At 36.1% G+C, this 21,802-nt stretch overlaps 2 protein-coding genes across 2 annotated transcripts in view; both read right to left on the bottom strand.

The window, feature by feature from the left end:
* The window catches only part of LOC136030793 (zinc finger BED domain-containing protein 5-like), a 3,730-nt gene extending 3,322 nt beyond the window's left edge, over window positions 1–408 (bottom strand). The window contains exon 1 of the mRNA XM_065709839.1: window positions 342–408. Coding sequence (XP_065565911.1) covers window positions 342–408 — 67 coding nt within the window. The remainder of the gene's footprint in view (window positions 1–341) is intronic.
* A 1,742-nt stretch (window positions 409–2,150) lies between these two features.
* The window catches only part of LOC136031156 (F-box only protein 42-like), a gene marked incomplete at its 3' end in the record, with an annotated part of 84,575 nt that continues 64,923 nt past the window's right edge, over window positions 2,151–21,802 (bottom strand). The window contains 1 exon segment of the mRNA XM_065710488.1: window positions 2,151–2,317. Coding sequence (XP_065566560.1) covers window positions 2,151–2,317 — 167 coding nt within the window.

Below are 21,802 nucleotides of genomic sequence, written 5' to 3' on the forward strand. Positions count from 1 at the left end.
GAATTCCTGATTGAGTCTGCAGTGAAACAAGCCTGCATCATGTCTCTGACTCTTTAAAACTACTGTATTTATTGGGTGCTTAAGAATGCCCTATCATCTCGTCCAGGAGTTCAGATTGGACAGAGCCTTTCACTTGATGACCTTGACTACGTGATAATGTCCCAATCCTCTCAGACGCAGAGACAATCCAAACTATTCTTGGTGATGTGGTGACATGGGCAGATCGCATTAGCTTGAAATTCAGAATAGGGAAGGCAAAATTTATGGCAATAAACCATGCTGATCCTCTTTCGCTAACTGTAAATCAAGTATAATTGGATCAAGGCGACAACTTCACATACCTTGGCTCCCAGCTTTGCACTGATGGATCTTCAGACGCCAACATTCAACAGCGATTGCAGAAGGCATCGATGTTCTTTACTTCCCTCAAAAAAGTGTTGTGGAACCGGCGTGAAATTAGTGTAAGCACTAAAGCTCTACTTTATCTAGCTTAAATTTCTAAATTTCCTTATGGATGCGAAACTTGGTCCGTGAAGCAACTACATGAAAATGCACTGAAGGTGCTTGAGCATACCTGTCTGTGTAGTATCCTCAGGATGCACCTGCGTGATCACACATTAAACGTGGATATAGACGAATGTGTTCCATCAAGAGGTGGGTTGATATAACAATCAAGGAGTGTCGACTGAAATGATTTGGCCATGCCTTATAGAGGCCACCAGAGTACTTGCCTCGCCGAATCCTTCTAGCTGAACCCCTCAGATCATGGAAGAGACACCAAGAAAGAAAACGAGATAACTGGTGGAATCCAATTAAATCGAACCTTGAACCTATTGGGGGGAGGGGGTAGAAAGTTCAGTCACAACCCAATGGCTCCCACTTGCAAAGCAGCTGGTAGCAGACCACACTGCATGGTCCATACAAATGTCAAAGATCCTTGATGCCCGGCAAGATAGGAACGCCTGATTCCCGCCACAAGTACATATACCAGCATAATTTTTAATAGAAGATTCAGTACAGCGTCAATGGCTGTCTTCTACAATCATTCACAATCTTCTGAGAAGCCTTTTTTCCTTTATGCCACCACTTACCAGGACGACAAAAAAATCAAACTGGTGCCCAACTCATTCTGACTATCAGCACAAAGAAAGTTCTATGACTAAATGCTTCGGAGACAGCTTCAGTCAGCGTTATACTCCATTCAGAACGGCTCTTCTGCTTTAAATCAAAGAAATAATTAGACTTTCCTTTTTAATTTTCTGGGGGCCCTTTCTGTTTTTATGGCAAATAAACACTGAAATTTAGCAATCATTTACTCTGGCGTCAACCCTGATAAGGTAAAAGGGCTTGTCTCCAGATTTTTTTAATGGCTATTTTATAGCTTTTCCAAATCAGTCTAAATGATATACCTTTAAAAGACCCCGGAAAGCTCAAAATCCTATCCAGCGATGAATTCCGTTGCTTATTTTTATACATAAAAAATGTTCACAGCACCTTACTATAAAGTCCTCCTGTAAAATCTCTTTGTTTGAAGATGAAGCTTTCTGTGATATTGAGGTGGCTTTAAGTCTTTGATGGTATCACTTAAAAAAGAAAAATACTAGATTAATAATTCCTTACCAATAGTAGAAATTTCTCATATTGTCTGTTAACAAAGATTATTTTTAATTGGTTTATACTTTGTATTATCTACGGTTTTGCTCATTGGGACAATAATATTCGTTTCCTACTTACTTCTATTTTTCATCTAATTCTTTTCTTTTATTCTTAGGGGTTTGGCCCCCAAAATAATCGTATTAAAGAAACAGGGGAGGGGTTGCATGGATCGGGGAGTTGAGAGACAAAGTCAGGTGTCCGTAGTAAAGCGGTACGACAAGAATCGGTACACTTGGCATCTTCTTATTGCTGTTTGGAGCCGCTTGATAAATGCCAGAGAAGGGGCCCTTGTTTATTTATTGCCTTTCTTTCAGTGTTCATTTCCGTATTTATTCAGTTTTCATCAAGTTTTGTAAGTTATATTTTACCTCCCAACGAAACCAGGTAAAATTGACCAGCATTTGGAGCAACTTTAATGATAACCTCGTTAACTACGTTTTAAAAAATAAACAAGGAATTACAATCAGTAAAAATAACTTTTTAAACTTACTTACTTTATCTCAAGTGGAATTCTATAAATTCCATGCGGTTCTAGAGCATGGGGCAAATGTAACGCATCAAGTCCGGGGTTTCTTCTTCGCTGAACTCTGATTATCCCACATCGATGGCCACCTATATTCATGCTACATTTTGGATGCAAAAACACCAAGTTGTCGCCAACCTAAAAATATCAGACTAAAAGAACAAAAAGAGAGAGTACAGACAACCCTTTTTTCATTTTTTTTTCTGACGCAGATATTTTCCATTAAAGAAGATCGAAAAAAGAAACTTAGAGACTCAAATTCGATTGAATAACTGAGTTAGTTAAGGACATACGAATGAAATTCCGCAGTAGAAATTTCCAGATACGAGAGAAAACAATTTTATATTTAGGATTCCATAACTGCGAATTAGGGAGATAGGGATAAATGCCTCCCCGGAGATTGATTGAGATCCCCTCTTCAGAAAAACTGAAAACTTGTGGTCGACCAACAATTTTTCTTGGTTATGATCTCCCTCCCATATATGGCCTTAATACCATGCCTGTGTACATATAGAGAACAGTTAACATAGAAATTAAAAACTGAAACTGTACCCTATATAAGAAACTGTACCCTTGTTGTCGACAATTTTTTCTCAAGGTTACGGGTCAAGGTTTTTTATGTTGACATAAATAAGAACAACTTCATTATCCCCCCCCTCCACTCAACCTTCCTTAAACAGCAGGGTTAACGAGAGAAAGAAATTTTATTGAGAAAATAGTTCACATCTATGAGCGCGGGAGAAATTTAGAAAATATCTTCCTCGCCGGATTAGTCCGAAGTCATCCCCCCCCCAAGGAAAATCACAAAAATATGCCCTGAGAATCCACTTGTTATTCTTATTGGCCCCATCACCCAAAAGCCTTAAGTTCAAGCATGTATATACAAATAAAATAGCAACAATTCCAATAAGCATCTGTCACACCAGTTCTAGCTAAAGTAGCACAAAAATTTGGGGCCAAATTGTAGTTTAAGTACGTAGTCGTAGTAAATTCTGCTTGAAGTGATATATATATATATATATATATATATATATATATATATATATATATATATATATATATATATATATATATATATATATATATATATGCGAATATACAACATTCTTTGCTGTCCCATTGTCTTTGCATATAAATAGATTGTCAGGTTTACCGACTCTTGAACATGCAACATATAATGGTCCATGGGAAAACAATCTGTATTCAGATCTATACCTCATGATTCTAATGATTGCCCTTGAGCTTTGTTGATGGTGATTGCTAATCGACCATTCCCTGTCCCAGTGTCCCGGTCGTCATTTACATCCCCCTGTTTCCCCCGGTGTCCCCGTTGTAGTTGTGTCCCTGTGTCCCGGTCGTCATTTATATTCCCTGTGTCCCGGTCGTCATTTGTATCCCGGTGTCCCGGTCTGTATATACATTCGTTTTTTAGTTTTGTTTTTCTCCTTTATTTTTTTCCTTTTTTTCTTTTTTAGCTTATTTAGATTTTTAGATTTTTTAGTTTTTTTATTAGTTTTTAGTTTTTTTTTCTTTTTAGTTTTTTTGTCCCGGTCGTCATTTATATCCCCCTGTTTCCCCCGGTGTCCCCGTTGTAGTTGTGTCCCTGTGTCCCGGTCGTCATTTATATTCCCTGTGTCCCGGTCGTCATTTGTATCCCGGTGTACCGGTCTGTATATACATTCGTTTTTTAGTTTTGTTTTTCTCCTTTATTTTTTTCCTTTTTTTTTCTTTTTTAGTTTATTTAGATTTTTAGATTTTTTATTTTTTTTATTAGTTTTTAGTTTTTTTTTCTTTTTAGTTTTTTTGTAGTTTTTACCTTCTTTTTAGTTTTGTTAATTTTTTTTTTACTTATGTCCTGGTCGTCATTTATACTCCCTGTGTCCCGGTGCTTTGTTGATTGCTAATCGAACATTCCTTTTGTCCTGGTCGCTTTCTCTTTGAGTGTCGTCATTTATTTTTTTCTTTTTTAGTTCTTTTAGTTTTTACCTTTTTTAGTTTTTTTTAGTTTTTTAGATGAAAATTTTTTTAGTTTTTTCCTTTTTTTCTTTTTAGTTTTTTATTGGTTTTTACCTTTATGTTAGCTTATTTTTCAGTTTTTTCCTTTTTTTTTATTTTTTTTTTATTTTTTATTTTTTTTAGTTTTTTACCTTTTTTAGTTTTTTTTAGTTTTTTAGTTTTTTTAGTTTTTTAGCTTTTTTACTTTTTTTTATTAGTTTTTAGTTTTTTTGTAGTTTTTGCCTTTTTTTAGTTTTTTCAGTTTTTTTTAGTTTTTTTTTGGTTTTTACCTTTATTTTAGCTTATTTTTCAGTTTTTTCCTTTTTGTTAGTTTTTTTTTAGTTTTTAGTTTTTTTAGTTTTTTACCTTTTTTTAGTTTTTTTAGTTTTTTTAAGTTTTTTAGCTTTTTTATTTTTTTTATTAGTTTTTAGTTTTTTTGTAGTTTTTGCCTTTTTTTTAGTTTTTTTAGTTTTTTAGCTTTTTTATTAGTTTTTAGTTTTTTTTGTAGTTTTTGCCTTTTTTTAGTTTTTTTAGTTTTTTAGCTTTTTTATTTTTTTTATTAGTTTTTAGTTTTTTTGTAGTTTTTGCCTTTTTTTAGTTTTTTCAGTTTTGACGTCACCTGATCCAGTTTTTTCAGGTGACGTCACCTGATCCACGATCCACAGATCCACAGACAACTTATTTTTATATGTATAGATTTTTTTATTAGTTTTTAGTTTTTTTTGTAGTTTTTGCCTTTTTTTAGTTTTTTCAGTTTTTTTTTTTAGTTTTTTATTGGTTTTTACCTTTATTTTAGCTTATTTTTCAGTTTTTTCCTTTTTTTTAGTTTTTTTTAGTTTTTTTAGTTTTTTACCTTTTTTTAGTTTTTTTAGTTTTTTTAGTTTTTTAGCTTTTTTATTTTTTTTATTAGTTTTTAGTTTTTTTTGTAGTTTTTGCCTTTTTTAAGTTTTTTAGCTTTTTTATTAGTTTTTAGTTTTTTTTTTGTAGTTTTTGCCTTTTTTTAGTTTTTTTAGTTTTTTAGCTTTTTTATTTTTTTTATTAGTTTTTAGTTTTTTTTTGTAGTTTTTGCCTTTTTTTAGTTTTTTCAGTTTTGACGTCACCTGATCCAGTTTTTTCAGGTGACGTCACCTGATCCATCCATCCACAGACAGACAGACAACTTATTTTTATATATATAGATAGATAGATAGATAGTTTTTTTTTTTACTTATGTCCTGGTCGTCATTTATACTCCCTGTGTCCCGGTGCTTTGTTGATTGCTAATCGAACATTCCTTTTGTCCTGGTCGCTTTCTCTTTGAGTTTCGTCATTTATTTTTTTCTTTTTTAGTTCTTTTAGTTTTTACCTTTTTTAGTTTTTTTTAGTTTTTTAGATGAAAATTTTTTTTAGTTTTTTCCTTTTTTTCTTTTTAGTTTTTTATTGGTTTTTACCTTTATTTTAGCTTATTTTTCAGTTTTTTCCTTTTTTTTAGTTTTTTTTTTATTTTTTATTTTTTTTAGTTTTTTACCTTTTTTTAGTTTTTTTAGTTTTTTTAGTTTTTTAGCTTTTTTACTTTTTTTATTAGTTTTTAGTTTTTTTTTGTAGTTTTTGCCTTTTTTTAGTTTTTTCAGTTTTTTTTTTAGTTTTTTATTGGTTTTTACCTTTATTTTAGCTTATTTTTCAGTTTTTTCCTAATTTTTAGTTTTTTTTAGTTTTTAGTTTTTTTAGTTTTTTACCTTTTTTTAGTTTTTTTAGTTTTTTAGCTTTTTTATTTTTTTTATTAGTTTTTAGTTTTTTTTGTAGTTTTTGCCTTTTTTTAGTTTTTTTAGTTTTTTAGCTTTTTTATTAGTTTTTAGTTTTTTTTTGTAGTTTTTGCCTTTTTTTAGTTTTTTTAGTTTTTTAGCTTTTTTATTTTTTTTATTAGTTTTTAGTTTTTTTTTGTAGTTTTTGCCTTTTTTTAGTTTTTTCAGTTTTGACGTCACCTGAACCAGTTTTTTCAGGTGACGTCACCTGATCCATCCATCCACAGACAGACAGACAACTTATTTTTATATAGATAGATATATATATATATATATATATATATATATATATATATATATATATATATATATATATATATATATCTTATACTAGCTGTTGGGGTGGGGCTTCGCGCCACCCCAACACCTAGTTGGTGGGGCGCTTTGCGCCCCCCAAGCCTCCCCCCGAGCGCGTAAGTCGTTAAGCGCCATATTAGTTACGCGCCATTATAGTTATGTCCCTGTGTCCCACATGTGAATAGAGATAGATATAAATATATGTTTTTAACTACGTAAAACATGCGAATATACAACATTCTTCGCTGTCCCATTGTCTGTGCATATAAAAAGATTGTCAGGTTTACTGACTCTTGAACATGCAACATATAATTGTCCATGGGAAAAACAATCCGTAGTGTCCCTGTGTCCCGGTCGTCATTTATACTCCCTGTGTCCCGGTCGTGATTTGTGTCCGGGTGTCCCAGTCTGTAATTTCTCTTTGAGGTTCCCAGTCGTCATTTATATTCCCTTTGTCTCGGTCGTCATTTGTGTCCTGGTCTGTAATTTCTCTTTGAGTGTCTTTTCCTTTTAGTTTTTTTTTAGTTTTTTACCTTTTTTCTTTTTTCAGTTTTCTTTTTCTGCTTTATTTTTCAGCGTCACTATGAAGTACATATCGCCGAACGTTTGTTTTTTTAAATTAAATCTGGTAGGCATTGATGCAAAATCCCAAACCCAATCATCATCGCAATCATTTTCAGTTTTGATATGTTTTGACTCTCGCTGTCCAGGTGGATTTTCATCTAACTGCGCGGTTTTGCGTTCTTTAGCCGCAAGCCAGTTTTCTTGCTGTTCTTGTGATTCCTCGGCACGCTTTCTTTTCTTACTTTCTCTATCAGCCGCAAGTTTTTTGGCATAGACTCTTTGAGCAGCTTCCTCGGCTGTTGCCATTGTAGGTTCTTCAGTCATTTTATAATTAAACATTTTTCCGTCCCCGATCTTCTTACAATTAAAAATTTGTCTTTGAACGATTTTCTTAAATACTTTTAGCCTTCTTTTTTTACTTTCTCTTTTAGCAGCAAGTCTGGTTTCGCGTTGCTCTTGTGATTCCTCGGCACGCTTTCTTTTCTTACTTTCTCTATCAGTCGCAAGCCTGTTTTCTTGCTGTTCTTGTGATTCCTCGGCACGCTATGCGAATATACAACATTCTTCGCTGTCCCATTGTCTGTGCATATAAATAGATTGTCAGGTTTACTGACTCTTGAACATGCAACATATAATTGTCCATGGGAAAAACAATCCGTATTCAGATCTATACCTCATTATTCTAATGATGTGTCCCTGTGTCCCGGTCGTCATTTATATTCCTGTGTCCCGGTCGTCATTTGTGTCCCGGTGTCCCAGTTTGTAAATTCTCTTTGAGTGTCCCGGTCGTCATTTATATTCCCTGTGTCCCGGTCGTCATTTGTGTCCCGCTGTCCCGGTCTTTAATTTCTATTCGAACAATCCCTGTGTCCCGATCGTCATTTATATATCCCGCCTGTGCCCCCGGCGTCCCCGTTGTAGTTGTGTCCCCGTGTCCTGGTCGTAATTTATATTCCCTGTACCCCGGTCGTGATTTGAGTCCGGGTGTCCCAGTCTGTAATTTCTCTTTGAGGTTCCCGGTCGTCATTTATATTCCCTCTGTCTCGGTCGTCATTTGTGTCCCGGAAGCGCCCCCTCCAAGCTCCCCCGCGCGCGTAAGTCGTTACGCGCCATATTAGTTGTGTCCCTATGTCCCACCTGTGAATATATATATATATATATATATATATATATATATATATATATATATATATATATGTTTTTAACTACGTAAAACTTGCGAATATACAACATTCTTTGCTGTCCCATTGTCTGTGCATATAAATAGATCGTCAGGTTTACCGACTCTTGAATATGCAACATATAATGGTCCATGGGAAAACAATCCGTGTTCAGATCTATACCTCATGATTCTAATGATTGCCCTTGAGCTTTGTTGATGGTGATTGCTAATCGACCATTCCCTGTGTCGCCGTCGTCATTTAAATATCCCCCTGTGCCCCCCGGCGTCCCCGTTGTAGTTGTGTCCCGGTCGTCATTTATATTCCCTGTGTCCCGGTCGTCATTTGTGTCCCGGTGTCCCGGTCTGTATATACATTCGTTTTTGAATTGGTATTTTTAGTTTTTAGTTTTTCACCTTTTTTTAGTTTTTAAGTTATACCTCATGATTCTAATGATTGCCCTTGAGCTTTGTTGACGGTGATTGCTAATCGAACATTCCCTGTGTCCCCGTCATCATTTATATATCCCCCTGTGCCCCCCGGCGTCCCCGTTGTAGTTGTGTCCCTGTGTCCCGGTCGTCATTTATAGTCCCTGTGTCCCAGTCGTCATTTGTATCCCGTTGTCCCGGTCTGTATGTACATTCGTTTTTGAAATGGTATATGATGAAATAAATTTTTGTATTTTTCCCCTTTTTTTCTTTTTATTTTTTTTTAGTTTTGTTTTTCTCCTTTATTTTTCATTTTTTTCCTTTTTTTCTCTTTTTTTCTTTTTTAGTTTTTCTAGTTTTTTAGCTTTTTTAGTTTTTTTATTAGTTTTTAGTTGCTTTTTTTTTCTTTTTAGTTTTTTTGTAGTTTTTACCTTTTTTTTAGTTTTTTTTTACTTATGTCCTGGTCGTCATTTATACTCCCTGTGTCCCGGTGCTTTGTTGATGGTGATTGCTAATCGAACATACCTTGTGTCCCGGTCGCTTTCTCTTTGAGCGTCCCGGTCGTCATTTATATTCCCTATGACTTACCCTGTTTTCGACGTTCAAATACTTTATTTTTAGTATTCCACGTGTAATACGAAGGCACTTCAGTATACAGCAGTTTTTTTGCAAAAGAATCATTTTTGCAAAGCAAAAAGAAACCGGTTAACTTTGTATCCGGTGGATTCAGGGCTCTTTGTTGCACGTTGGTTTCCGAGAAATAAACACGTTGACCATTCTGTAGATGTACCGCTAAGTGAACAACAGCTGGACTACGTTCATGTACCGGAAATCAAAGAATTCACCAAACAGCTTCATTACTGCTTATGTATCTTCTAGCCTGATATTGTACGATTTCGTCGATATCTTTGATTTCGGGCTGCAAGCCAAAAACTGCCATGTCACTGCCTTTGTTGACGTATTTACATATGTATTTGATTGCCTTTACGGAGTTACAGTATTCAACGTTTATGTCTGCATTAAATATTTTTGATAATAATGGGGAATATGGAACAACCCACTGGTTATCTACTTCGATGGTGGTCCCGTTACGCTTCATTATTATTGCTGTTTTACTGCCATCTTCAGTAGTTCTTCTTCTATATTATGGGTAACCATCATTGCCAGTAATTGTGTTGGATACTAAAAGTCGAGGATATTGCTTTGTGCACCTTCCTTTGGCCATGCATGGTGAATTTTCGTTCAGTGCACCGCAAGGTCCATGTATCATATTTTTTACAATAATATCATGTAACCCCTTATCGACATTTTCATCAGGTATTTCAGCGGAAATCACATCATCAATTTCGTTCGAAGTAATTTTTTTATGTAGCCAGATTAGTATATGTGCGTGTGGCAATCCTCGTTTTTGCCATTCAACTGAGTAGATCCAGCATCGCCCTGACCCAAACACTTCAAGTTTTACTATGTAGTTTATCAGTGATTTAAACTTTTGCCGGAAGACAAGGGTCGTAATGTCATGTCTATGAACCGCCGATTGTTCTTGAAGTAAAAGCTGCAGTATCTCGTCCCAAGATTGATTAAATGTAAATGTGATAAATAAATCTGGACGACCATAGAGACGAACATACGCAATAGCGTCTTGAGCATATTCATGCATATGACGGGGACTGCCAGCATATGACGAAGGTAAAATTGTTAATCTTCCAACGTTTGTGGTATTACCGTCATTTATAACTGCATCTCACAAATGAATGTATTGTTCAGAGCTGAGCTTGGTCTGATTCAGGCGGATATATAGCAAACGTTCTGATTCAATTTTAGCATACATATCAACGACAAATTGGTGAAACAATTCACGGCATTTTAAAATATAATTTTCTTCATCCTGCCGAATCATTAGTCTATAGGAATAATAATGCATTGCACTGCATTTCTTATTCATTTCTTTGTTAGTGGCTGGATTCATCAATTTAATATTAAAGTGATAGCCGTCGGCTCCATCCCAAAAAATGATAGGATATTGTAGGGCATCATAGCATCGACGAGTTTCAGCAATTCTTAACAACTGAGCGTTTCGCTTATGAAGAATAATATCTCGAGGTAAACACTGATCACCGACCATAACAATTGCCACTTCGTCGATAGTTGGAGCATTGTATCTACGCACATGTTGGCCAGGAGGCGTTTTATCAGCGGAAATAACAATTTTATGCGTATCAATAGGCATCAAATCGATGGCTGTTTTGAACAGACGCACTAAATTATTATTTTCGTGGAAAAGATGTTGCAATTGGGAAACGATTGTCCTTTCAACGTTGGGAGAAATATCGCAACGTGCATTCAATTCAGAATTGCTATCACTGATGAAGTACAATTTTAAAAATTTATGATTCTCGCCTGAGAATGGTAGAAGGGACCCTGCTCTATGATAAATTTGCCCTTTTACTTTGAAAGTAGACATAAATTGATCTGGATTTTCGATTTGGGCTCCAAACGACGTCATTTGGAAACATGAGTTATATTTTCTGATTTGTGACAAAAAACGCTTAGATTCTGACGTAGTTCCAGTAAGGAAAGTCTTCAATGGCTCTGGTGGTGCAGCCAATAGAGGAAGTTTAACTTTTCCTGAGGCGCAACACATTCCCATTGTTTCACCATTGAATTTCAAGGCCTTGGAATAGGGACAAATTTTAGACATAGTCCCGATTTGAACACATCTACTCAAGCTATAATCATCGACTGGGCTGTACCTGAATGCCAGGCGATAACTTTCAGGTTGCTCTGATTCCTCGGCACGCTTTATTTTCTTACTTTCTCTATCAGCAGCAAGCCAGATTTCTTGCTGTTCTTGTGATTCCTCGGCACGCCTTCTTTTTTCACTTTCTCTTTTAGCAGCAAGTCTTGTTTCATGTTGCTCTGGTAGTTCCTCGGCACGCCTTCTTTTTTCACTTTCTCTTTTAGCAGCAAGTCTGCTTTCGCGTTGCTCTGGTAGTTCCTCGGCACGCTTTCTGTTCTTTCTTTCTCTATCAGCCTCAAGCCTGTTTCCTTGCTGTTCTTTTGATTCCTCGGCACGCTTTCTTTTCTGACTTTCTCTAACAGCAGCAAATTTTTTGGCATAGACTCTTTAAGCATCATCCTCGGCTGTTGCCATTGTAAGTTCATCAGTCATTTTAAAATTAAACATTAATAGATTTCTACTTTAACGCATGTCTTAAATATCTTTAATGACGTCACCGTCATAACAAAAATGACGACAACTAACTTCATGACGTCAGTCAACACACAAACATGACGTCACCTGACAGACACATCCACAGACAACTTATTTTTATATATATAGATAGATGTGCCGGTGTCCCGGTCGTCATTTGTGTCCCGATGTCCCGGTCTGTAATTTCGTCAGTCGAAAACATGACGTCAGTCCACACAAACATGACGTCACTCGACAGACACACACACACAGACAACTTATTTTTATCCCCCGCGCGCGTGAGTCCTTACGCGCCATATTAGTTACGCGCCATTGTAGATGTGTCCCTGTGTCCCACCTGTGAATATAGATAGATTTATATATGTGTTTCAAACTACGTAAAAATTGCGAATATACAACATTCTTGGCTTTCCCATTGTCTGTCCATATACAAAGCCTTATGTACTAATAATGACGTCATATGCAAACGCTCTTTTTACAAACAAACAAACATGCATACACACAATTCGTTTTTATATAGATAGATAGATAGATATATACAATACAAATAAACTGCGTAAAACTTGCGAATGTACAACATTCTTCGCTGTCCAATTGTCGCTGCATATAAATAGATTGTCAGGTTTACCGACCCTAGGACATGCAACGTACAATTGTCCATGGGAAAAACAATCAGTATTAAGATCTATACCACATTTTTCTAATGATTGACCTTGAGATTTGTTAATGGTGATTGCAAATTCTAATCGAATTGGGAATTGCAATCATTTAAATTGAAAAGGCAGATCCGTTGGAATCATGGGAATGCGAGGAATAAGAACAGCCTCACCCTCAAAAGGCCCTGTCAAGATTGTGGCCTCTATTAGGTTTTCCATTGTTTTTTTTTACGGCAAGCCGCGTGCTATTGCAAAGCTTTGGTGGGTTGATATTTCTTAAAAGTATTATTGGTACGCCTATTTTCAGTTGTAGCACGTGTGGTGGAAACCCTGAAAATCCACGGAATTTAAAAATTCAGATGGATAATTAACCGCTTCATTTGGTTACAAAACTGTGTCGACTGACTTGTAATGGACTGCCTGGTCTCGAATCTTGGTCAAAACAATATTGTTGATTTCGTGGACGTCTATATTTTTGGGTGCAAGAATCGCTCTTTCACTTAGCCATTTATTATTTTTATAATTGTTTAGAATATTCGGAAATACTTTTTCAATCAATTCATTTTTGGACGTAACTAAATTACAGAAATCAGCAGGTAGTTGTATACGTCCTGAGATTGAGTCTACTGGGAGCTTTCCGTTTCCAATTGCCAGCAATTGATCTGAAAATGTTTGACCAGAGTCATCGTTTTGCAATCGGACACGCATATTTGTAGTTAATTTTAATGTTTTTACGTGTGCCCATAAATTAGAATTTTCAGGCAAGCATTCATTTCCTCTGCAGGAGTTGATCTAGGTATTATAGGTAATGTTTGCCTTAAATCTCCCGCAAGCAATATTAATGTGCGGCCAAAGGGTTTCGACTTCCCTCGCAAATCTTTCAAGCATTGATCCAGAGCCTCGAGCGATTTTTTGTGTGCCATTGTGCACTCATCCCAAATAATAAGTTTGCATTGCTGCAATACTTTACCCATCCCAGATGATTTGGAAATATTGCACGTGGGAGTTTCTGTAGAATGCAAATTCAGCAGCAATTTCAAAGCGGAATGAGCAGTTCTTCCACCAGGCAGCAATGTTGCGGCTATTCCGGACGACGCAATTGCCAACGCTATATCATTTTTTGATCGAATTGATGCCAGAATCAGTTTTATCACAAACGGTTTACCAGTACCTCCTGGTGCATCCAAAAGGAAAATTTCTCCAACGTTGTTATCGACACAATGCATTATCGTATCATATATGTCTTTTTGTTCCGACGTTAACTTGGAAATGTTATTTTGTACATACGACAATAGATCCCTCGTACTGTAACTTTGTTCACGATCCAATTCTACACATGTCGAAACAGCAGCGATACGGTTAGTTGAAGGCATTCCCAAATCCTGAAGAGGTTTGTTTGCCATACGTACGCGCAAATCTTCTATAATAACTAAAGTGTAGTTATAAATTTCTGATATAAAATCAGAAGTCATATCTGACGTCTCTAACTGTTTTCGATGGGGTATATCTTCGGACATTTTTTACTTATATTTTTCCCATAGCTCTGTAGGAGCTGATGGAGATCAAGTTGTTAAAATGATGCCAAACAATGCACGAATTCGACTTGGAGTTGACGTTTCACACGCGTCATTGATGCAGTTATCCCAGTGTTGGTCAGTCCCCAATAAATTCAGAGCTTGGCATGCACTACGGTAAGTGTCATGTATAGTACCGTTTACAGTTCTCAAATACTCAAAGGATGTCGGACCGGGTACATTCACCAAAAGCAGGCGTAGAAAGAAGCATTCATGTTGATTGGGGTGAACGGTGTAGAGTCTTCCTATCGTGGTATCTTTGAAGATGGTAGGTTGGCCGTCGACTGACTTACCCTGTTTTCGACGTTCAAATACTTTATTTTTAGTATTCCACGTGTAATACGAAGGCACTTCAGTATACAGCAGTTTTTTTGCAAAAGAATCATTTTTGCAAAGCGAAAAGAAACCGGTTAACTTTGTATCTGGTGGATTCAGGGTTCTTTGTTGCACGTTGGTTTCTGAGAAATAAATACGTTGATCATTCTGTAAATGTACCGCTAAGTGAACAACAGCTGGACTACGTTCATTTATCGGAAATGAAAGAATTCGCCAAACAGCTTCATTACTGCTTATGTATTTTCCAGCCTAATATTGTACGATTTCGTCGATATCTTTGATTTCGGGCTGCAAGCCAAAAACTGCCATATCACTGCCTTTGTTGACGTATTTACATATGTATTTGATTGCCTTTACGGAGTTAACTTTGTATCCGGTGGATTCAGGGCTCTTTGTTGCACGTTGAATTCCGAAATATAAACACGTTGACCATTCTGTAAATGTACCGCTAAGTGAACAACAGCTGGACTACGTTCATGTATCGGAAATGAAAGAATTCGCCAAACAGCTTCATTACTGCTTATGTATCTTCCAGCCTGATATGTTACGATTTCGTCGATATCTTTGATTTCGGACTGCAAGCCAAAAACTGCCATGTCACTGCCTTTGTTGACGTATTTACATATGTATTTGATTGCCTTTACGGAGTTACAGTATTCAACGTTTATGTGGGCATTAAATGTTTTTGATAATAATGGGGAATATGGAACAACCCACTGGTTATCTACTTCGATGGTGGTACCGTTACGCTTCTTTATTATTGCTGTTTTACCGCCATCTTCAGTAGATCTTCTTCTATATTGGGTAACCATCATTGCCAGTAATTGTGTTGGGTACTAAAAGTCGAGGATATTGCTTTGTGCACCTTCCTTTGGCCATGCATGGTGAATTTTCGTTCAGTGCACCGGAAGGTCCATGTATCATATTTTTTACAACAATATCATATAACCCCTTATCGACATTTTCATCAGGTATTTCAGCGGAAATAAAAATCATCAATTTTGTTAGAAGTAATTTTATAATGTAGCCATATTAGTATATGTGCGTGTGGCAATCCTCGTTTTTGCCATTCCACTGAGCACATCCAGCATCGCACTGACAACAGTTCAAGTTTTACTATGTAGTTTATCAGTGATTTCAACTTTTGCCGGAAGACACGGGCCGTAATGTCATATGTATGAACCGCTGATTGTCCTTGAAGTAAAAGCTGCTGTATCTCGTCCCAAGATTGATTACATGTAAATGTAATAAATAAATCTGGACGACCATAGAGACGAACATACGCAATAGCATCTTGAGCATATTCATGCATATGACGGGGACTGCCAGCATATGAAGAAGGTAAAATCGTTAATCTTCCAACGTTTGTGGTATTACCGTCATTTACAACTGCATCTCGCAAATGAATGTATTGTTCAGAGCGGAGCTTGGTCTGATTCAGACGGATAAATAGCAAACGGTCTGATTCAAATTTTGCATACATATCAACGACGTATTGGTAAATTGACGGCATTTTAAAATATAATTGTCTTCATCTTGCCGAATCATTAGTCTATAGGAATAATAATGCATTGCACTGCATTTCTTATTCATTTCTTTGTTAGTGGCTGGATTTATCAATTTAATATTAAAGTGATAGCCGTCGGCTCCACCCCAAAAAATGATAGGATATTGTAGGCCATCGTAGCATCGATGAGTTTCAGCAATTCTTACCAATTGAGCGTTTCGCTTAATAAGAATAATATCTTGAGGTAAAAACTGATCACCGACCATAACGATTGCCACTTCATCGATGGTTGGAGCATTGTATCTACGCACATGTTGGCCAGGAGGCTTTTTGTCAGCGGAAATAACAATTTTATGCGTATCAATAGGCATCAAATCGATGGCTGTTTTTAACAGACGCACTAAATTATTATTTTCGTGGAAAAGATTGGGAAACGATTGTCCTTTCAACGTCGGCAGAAATTTTGCAACGTGCATTCAATTCAGAATTTCTATCACTGATGAAGTACAATTGTAAAAATCTATGATTGTCGCCTGAGAATGATAGAAGGGACCCTGCTCTATGATAAATTTGCCCTTTTACTTTGAAATCAGGCATAAATTGATCTGGATTTTCGATTTGGGCACCAGACGACGTCATTTGGAAATATGAGTTATATTTTCTGATCTGTGATAAAAAACGCTTAGATTCTGACGTAGTTCCAGTAAGCAAAGTCTTCAATGGCTCTGGTGATGTAGCCAATACAGGAAGTTTAACTTTTCCTGAGGCGCAACACATTCCCATTGTTTCACCATTGAATTTCACGGCCTTCCAATAGGGACAAATTTTAGACATAGTCCCGATTTGAACACATCTACTCAAGCTATAATCATCGACTGGGCTGTACCTGAATGCCAGGCGATAATTATCAGGTTGCTCTTGTGATTCCTCGGCACGCTTTCTTTTCTTACTTTCTCTATCAGCCGCAAGCCTGTTTTCTTGCTGTTCTTGTGATTCCTCGCCACGCCTTCTTTTTTCACTTTCTCTTTTAGCAGCAAGTCTGGTTTCGCGTTGTTCTGTATCCAACACAATTACTGGCAATGATGGTTACCCACAATATAGAAGAAGATCTACTGAAGATGGCGGTAAAACAGCAATAATAAAGAAGCGTAACAGTACCACCTTCGAGGTAGATAGCCAGTGGGTTGTTCCATATTCCCCATTATTATCAAAAAATTTAATGCAAACATAAACTTTGAATACTGTAACTCCGTAAAGGCAATCAAATACATATGTAAATACGTCAACAAAGGCAGTGACATGGCAGTTTTTGGCTTGCAGCCCGAAATCAAAGATATCGACGAAATCGTACAATATCAGGCTGGAAGATACATAAGCAGTAATGAAGCTGTTTGGCGAATTCTTTCATTTCCGATACATGAACGTAGTCCAGCTGTTGTTCACTTAGCGGTACATTTACAGAATGGTCAACGTATTTATTTCTCGGAAACCAACGTGCAACAAAGAGCCCTGAATCCACCAGATACAAAGTTAACCGGTTTCTTTTCGCTTTGCAAAAATGATTCTTTTCGTATTATACGTGGAATACTAAAAATAAAGTATTTGAACGTCGAAAACAGGGTAAGTCAGTCGACGGCCAACCTACCATCTTCAAAGATACCCCGATAGGAAGACTCTACACCGTTCACTCCAATCAACATGAATGCTTCTTTCTACGCCTGCTTTTGGTGAATGTACCCGGTCCGACGTCCTTTGAGTATTTGAGAAGTGTAAACGGTACTATACATGACACTTACCGTAGTGCATGCCAAGCTCTGAATTCGAACTTCAATTGTGAAACGTCAACTCCAAGTCGAATTCGTGCATTGTTTGGAATTATTCTAACAACTTGCTCTCCTTCAGCTCCTACAGAGTTATGGGAAAAATATAAGTAAAAAATGTCCGAAGATATACTCCATCGAAAACGGTTAGAGACGTCAGATATGACTTTTGATTTTACATCAGAAATTTATAACTACACTTTAGTTATTATAGAAATTTGTGCGTATGTATGGCAAACAAACCTCTTCAGGATTTGGGAATGCCTTCACTTAATCGTACCGCTGCTGTTGCGACATGTGTAGAATTGGATCATGAACAAAGTTACAGTACGAGTGATCTATTGTCGTATGTACAAAATAACATTTCCAAGTTAACGTCGGAACAAAAAGACATTTATGATACGATAATGCATTGTGTCGATAACAACGTTGGAGAAATTTTCTTTTTGGATGCGCCAGGAGGTACTGGTAAAACGTTTGTGATAAAACTGATTCTGGCATCAATTCGATCAAAAAATGATATAGCGTTGGCAATTGCGTCGTCCGGAATAGCCGCAACGTTGCTGCCTGTGGAAGAACTGCCCATTCCGTTTTGAAATTGCCTCTGAATTTGTATTCTACAGAAACTCCCACGTGCAATATTTCCAAATCATCTGGGACGGGTAAAGTATTGCAGCAATGCAAACTTATTATTTGGGATGAGTGCACAATAGCACACAAAAAATCGCTCGAGGCTCTGGATCAATGTTTGAAAGATTTGCGAGGGAATTCGAAACCCTTTGGCAGCACATTAATATTGCTTGCGGGAGATTTCAGGCAAACATTACCTATAATACCTAGATCAACCCCTGCAGACGAAATGAATGCTTGCCTGAAAAATCAGGCGTGTGCCCAATAATTTATGGGCACACGTAAAAACATTAAAATTAACTACAAATATGCGTGTCCGATTGCAAAACGATGACTCTGGTCAAACATTTTCAGATCAATTGCTGGCAATTGGAAACGGAAAGCTCCCAGTAAACTCAATTTAATAATTAATTAAGCGACAATTGGACAGCGAGGAATATTTTATATTCGCAAGTTTTACGCAGTTAATTTGTATTGTATCTATCTATCTATCTATATAAAAACGAGTTGTATGTATGTATGTTTGTTTGTTTTTAAAAAGAGCGTTTGCATATGACGTCATTAAACAATCAAGAGAGATAAAGCTCTAAAAAAGAAAACTTCAAAACGAGACGACGGCCAGTAGAATTAAAAGACTAAAACAACGCGGATATTTCGCCTGTATAAAACAAGGCGTCTTCAGCACAAGATAGAAAATTAAAAGAAAACTAATCAAAAAACAAATAAAAACCACCACCAAATATAATAAATACAATTGTCGCTACTTATCCACGTAGGGAAAAGTAGCTATGCGAGTTACTTCAATGAGAATCAAAGAGCAACTGAGGAAAATTTATGAAAATTGAAACTTAATTAGTTATTCTGTTGCGAAATAATCCTTTTGTAAGCTAACATTGAAGCAACTCTTTTTGGTCTAGTGGGTAATCTTGTCCCCTGGTGATTGTGTAAAATTTTAATTCCCCCATCGACTATTGGTTCATTTTTTAAAAGAATATCATAAATTGGGTCAATATTTAAATTCCCTGTGTCTCTGTTTATTGAAATATTTGCAAATATATGTTTTTTTAATTTCTGTAGCCTCCCTCGCCCACTGAGAAAAACCTCTATCATTAGAAATAGCTGTAGCCTCATCAAATTGTATAAAATGTTCAGGATAAAAGAATGTGTGTTCAGCTAGAGCCGAAACAAAAGTTTCGGGAGGCTTTCTTAGTTGTAGGGTTTTTTCTATTGAGTAGCGATGCTCAATAAATCTTGTATTGTATCTATCTATCTATCTATATAAAAACGAGTTGTATGTATGTATGTTTGTTTGTTTTTAAAAAGAGCGTTTGCATATGACGTCATTAAACAATCAAGAGAGATAAAGCTCTAAAAAAGAAAACTTCAAAACGAGACGACGGCCAGTAGAATTAAAAGACTAAAACAACGCGGATATAGTGGTTGCCACCGACAACCACTTTCCTAATTTTGCCACTTGTGATGAAAAAGTTGATACAATGGGACGGAGGGGGACACCCGTCTTATGAATTTTGGGTAGACCATAGATCTTTGGTGCGGAACAACCTCTTGGATAAAATTTATTATAAAATTGTGGGGTAATGTGTAAATTATTTTTCTTTTTCAGGGACTCAAATTCCTTTCTAATCGATTTTACATATTTATCCGTAGGATTGAAATCCAATTTCTTGTAAAAAGTGGTATCCGAAATGATTGTATTCATTTTACGATCATAATCATCGGTGTCCATAATTACAATAGTATTGCCTTTATCTGCCCTAGTGATAGTAAGGGTCTTATCCTTTTTCAAATCAGAAAGTATTTTAATGCCATTTTTTATTATATCATTGTCAATTTTTTTCATGTTAAAAGTCTTAAGTTTCCTTACGATTTCAGCTCTAAGTTCTTGAGGAGCTTCGACTTTATCAATAGAAGCCATAATTCCTGACTCTACCTTAGAGATGATTTTTGAATAAGAAATTGGGGTTGGAAAACAGAATCTAAAACCCTTCGACAAAACTGCCTCTTGTTGACTACTAAGAGTTTTAGACGACAAATTCTTAGTGGCAGGACCCAGACAAAAACGAGGATAAAAAGTATCCAAATTCTGGATCTTTTCAAACAAAAGGCTATTGAACTTGTCGACCAAACGAACCTTTGACAAATGGAAATCATGGTGGAAAGATCTAACGGCCATTTCCTTAATCCTCAGAAAAATGTCAAATGGAAGGTTATTCCTCAAAGAATTTTCGACAAAATTTAAGTCTTTGGACAACTTGAAACGTCTTTGTTTTTGCTCGGAAATCATGTGATTTAAAGCCATGAGGCTTAATTTGTTTTTTAATTTTGATTCATTTTCAGTACCAAAATGGGTATTGATTCTGAAAGATTTAGGAATCACTGATTCCTTCTTGCAATTTTTTAAGAGAATTTGCTGATTTAACAAATTTGCATGTTTTTTAACCAAAAAAAAAATAATAATTGACAGAAGCGGCTAATTTCTGCCCGTAAGCTTGACGAATGAAAGTTCTTAAGCCGAACTGGCCAGACATGACAATAAACAATCAAGAGAGATAAAGCTCTAAAAAACAAAACTTCAAACGAGACGACGGCCAGTAGAATTAAAAGACTAAAACAACGCGGATATTTCGCCTGTATAAAACAAGGCGTCTTCAGCACAAGATAGAAAATTAAAAGAAAACTAATCTATAAACAAATAAAAACCACCACCAAATATAATAAATACAATTGTCCCTACTTTTTATCCTCGTTTTTGTCTGAGTCCTGCCACTAAGAATTTGTCGTCTAAAACTCTTAGTAGTCAACAAGAGGCAGTTTTGTCGAAGGGTTTTAGATTCTGTTTTCCAACCCCAATTTCTTATTCAAAAATAATCTCTAAGGTAGAGTCAGGAATTATGGCTTCTATTGATAAAGTCGAAGCTCCTCAAGAACTTAGAGCTGAAATCGTAAGGAAACTTAAGACTTTTAACATGAAAAAAATTGACAATGATATAATAAAAAATGACATTAAAATGCTTTCTGATTTGAAAAAGGATAAGACCCTTACTATCACTAGGACAGATAAAGGCAATACTATTGTAATTATGGACACCGATGATTATGATCGTAAAATGAATACAATCATTTCGGATACCACTTTTTACAAGAAATTGGATTTCGATCCTACGGATAAATATGTAAAATCGATTAGAAAGGAATTTGAGTCCCTGAAAAAGAAAAATAATTTACACATTACCCCACAATTTTATAATAAATTTTATCCAAGAGGTTTTTCCGCACCAAAGATCTATGGTCTACCCAAAATTCATAAGACGGGAGTCCCCCTCCGTCCCATTGTATCAACTTTTTCATCACCAGTGGCAAAATTAGGAAAGTGGTTGTCGGTGGCATTGCGTCCACTCTTAGGAACACAAAAATCATATATACAAAATTCCACTGATCTTACTAGTAAGTTAAAAAATTTCACACTGGAGGAAAATTCAATTCTCTGTAGTTTTGATGTAGTGTCCATGTATTCAAATTGTAACGTAAAAAAGTGCGAGGATATATTAAGGATTAAATTACAAAAGCACTTTGATTTGATACAAGATGTGACCATGGCAAGTTTGGAGATTGAAGTCATTATGAAATTGGTTATTCTTGC

This window comes from Artemia franciscana, chromosome 9, assembly GCF_032884065.1.
Source record: "Artemia franciscana chromosome 9, ASM3288406v1, whole genome shotgun sequence".
Lineage (NCBI taxonomy): Eukaryota > Metazoa > Arthropoda > Branchiopoda > Anostraca > Artemiidae > Artemia > Artemia franciscana.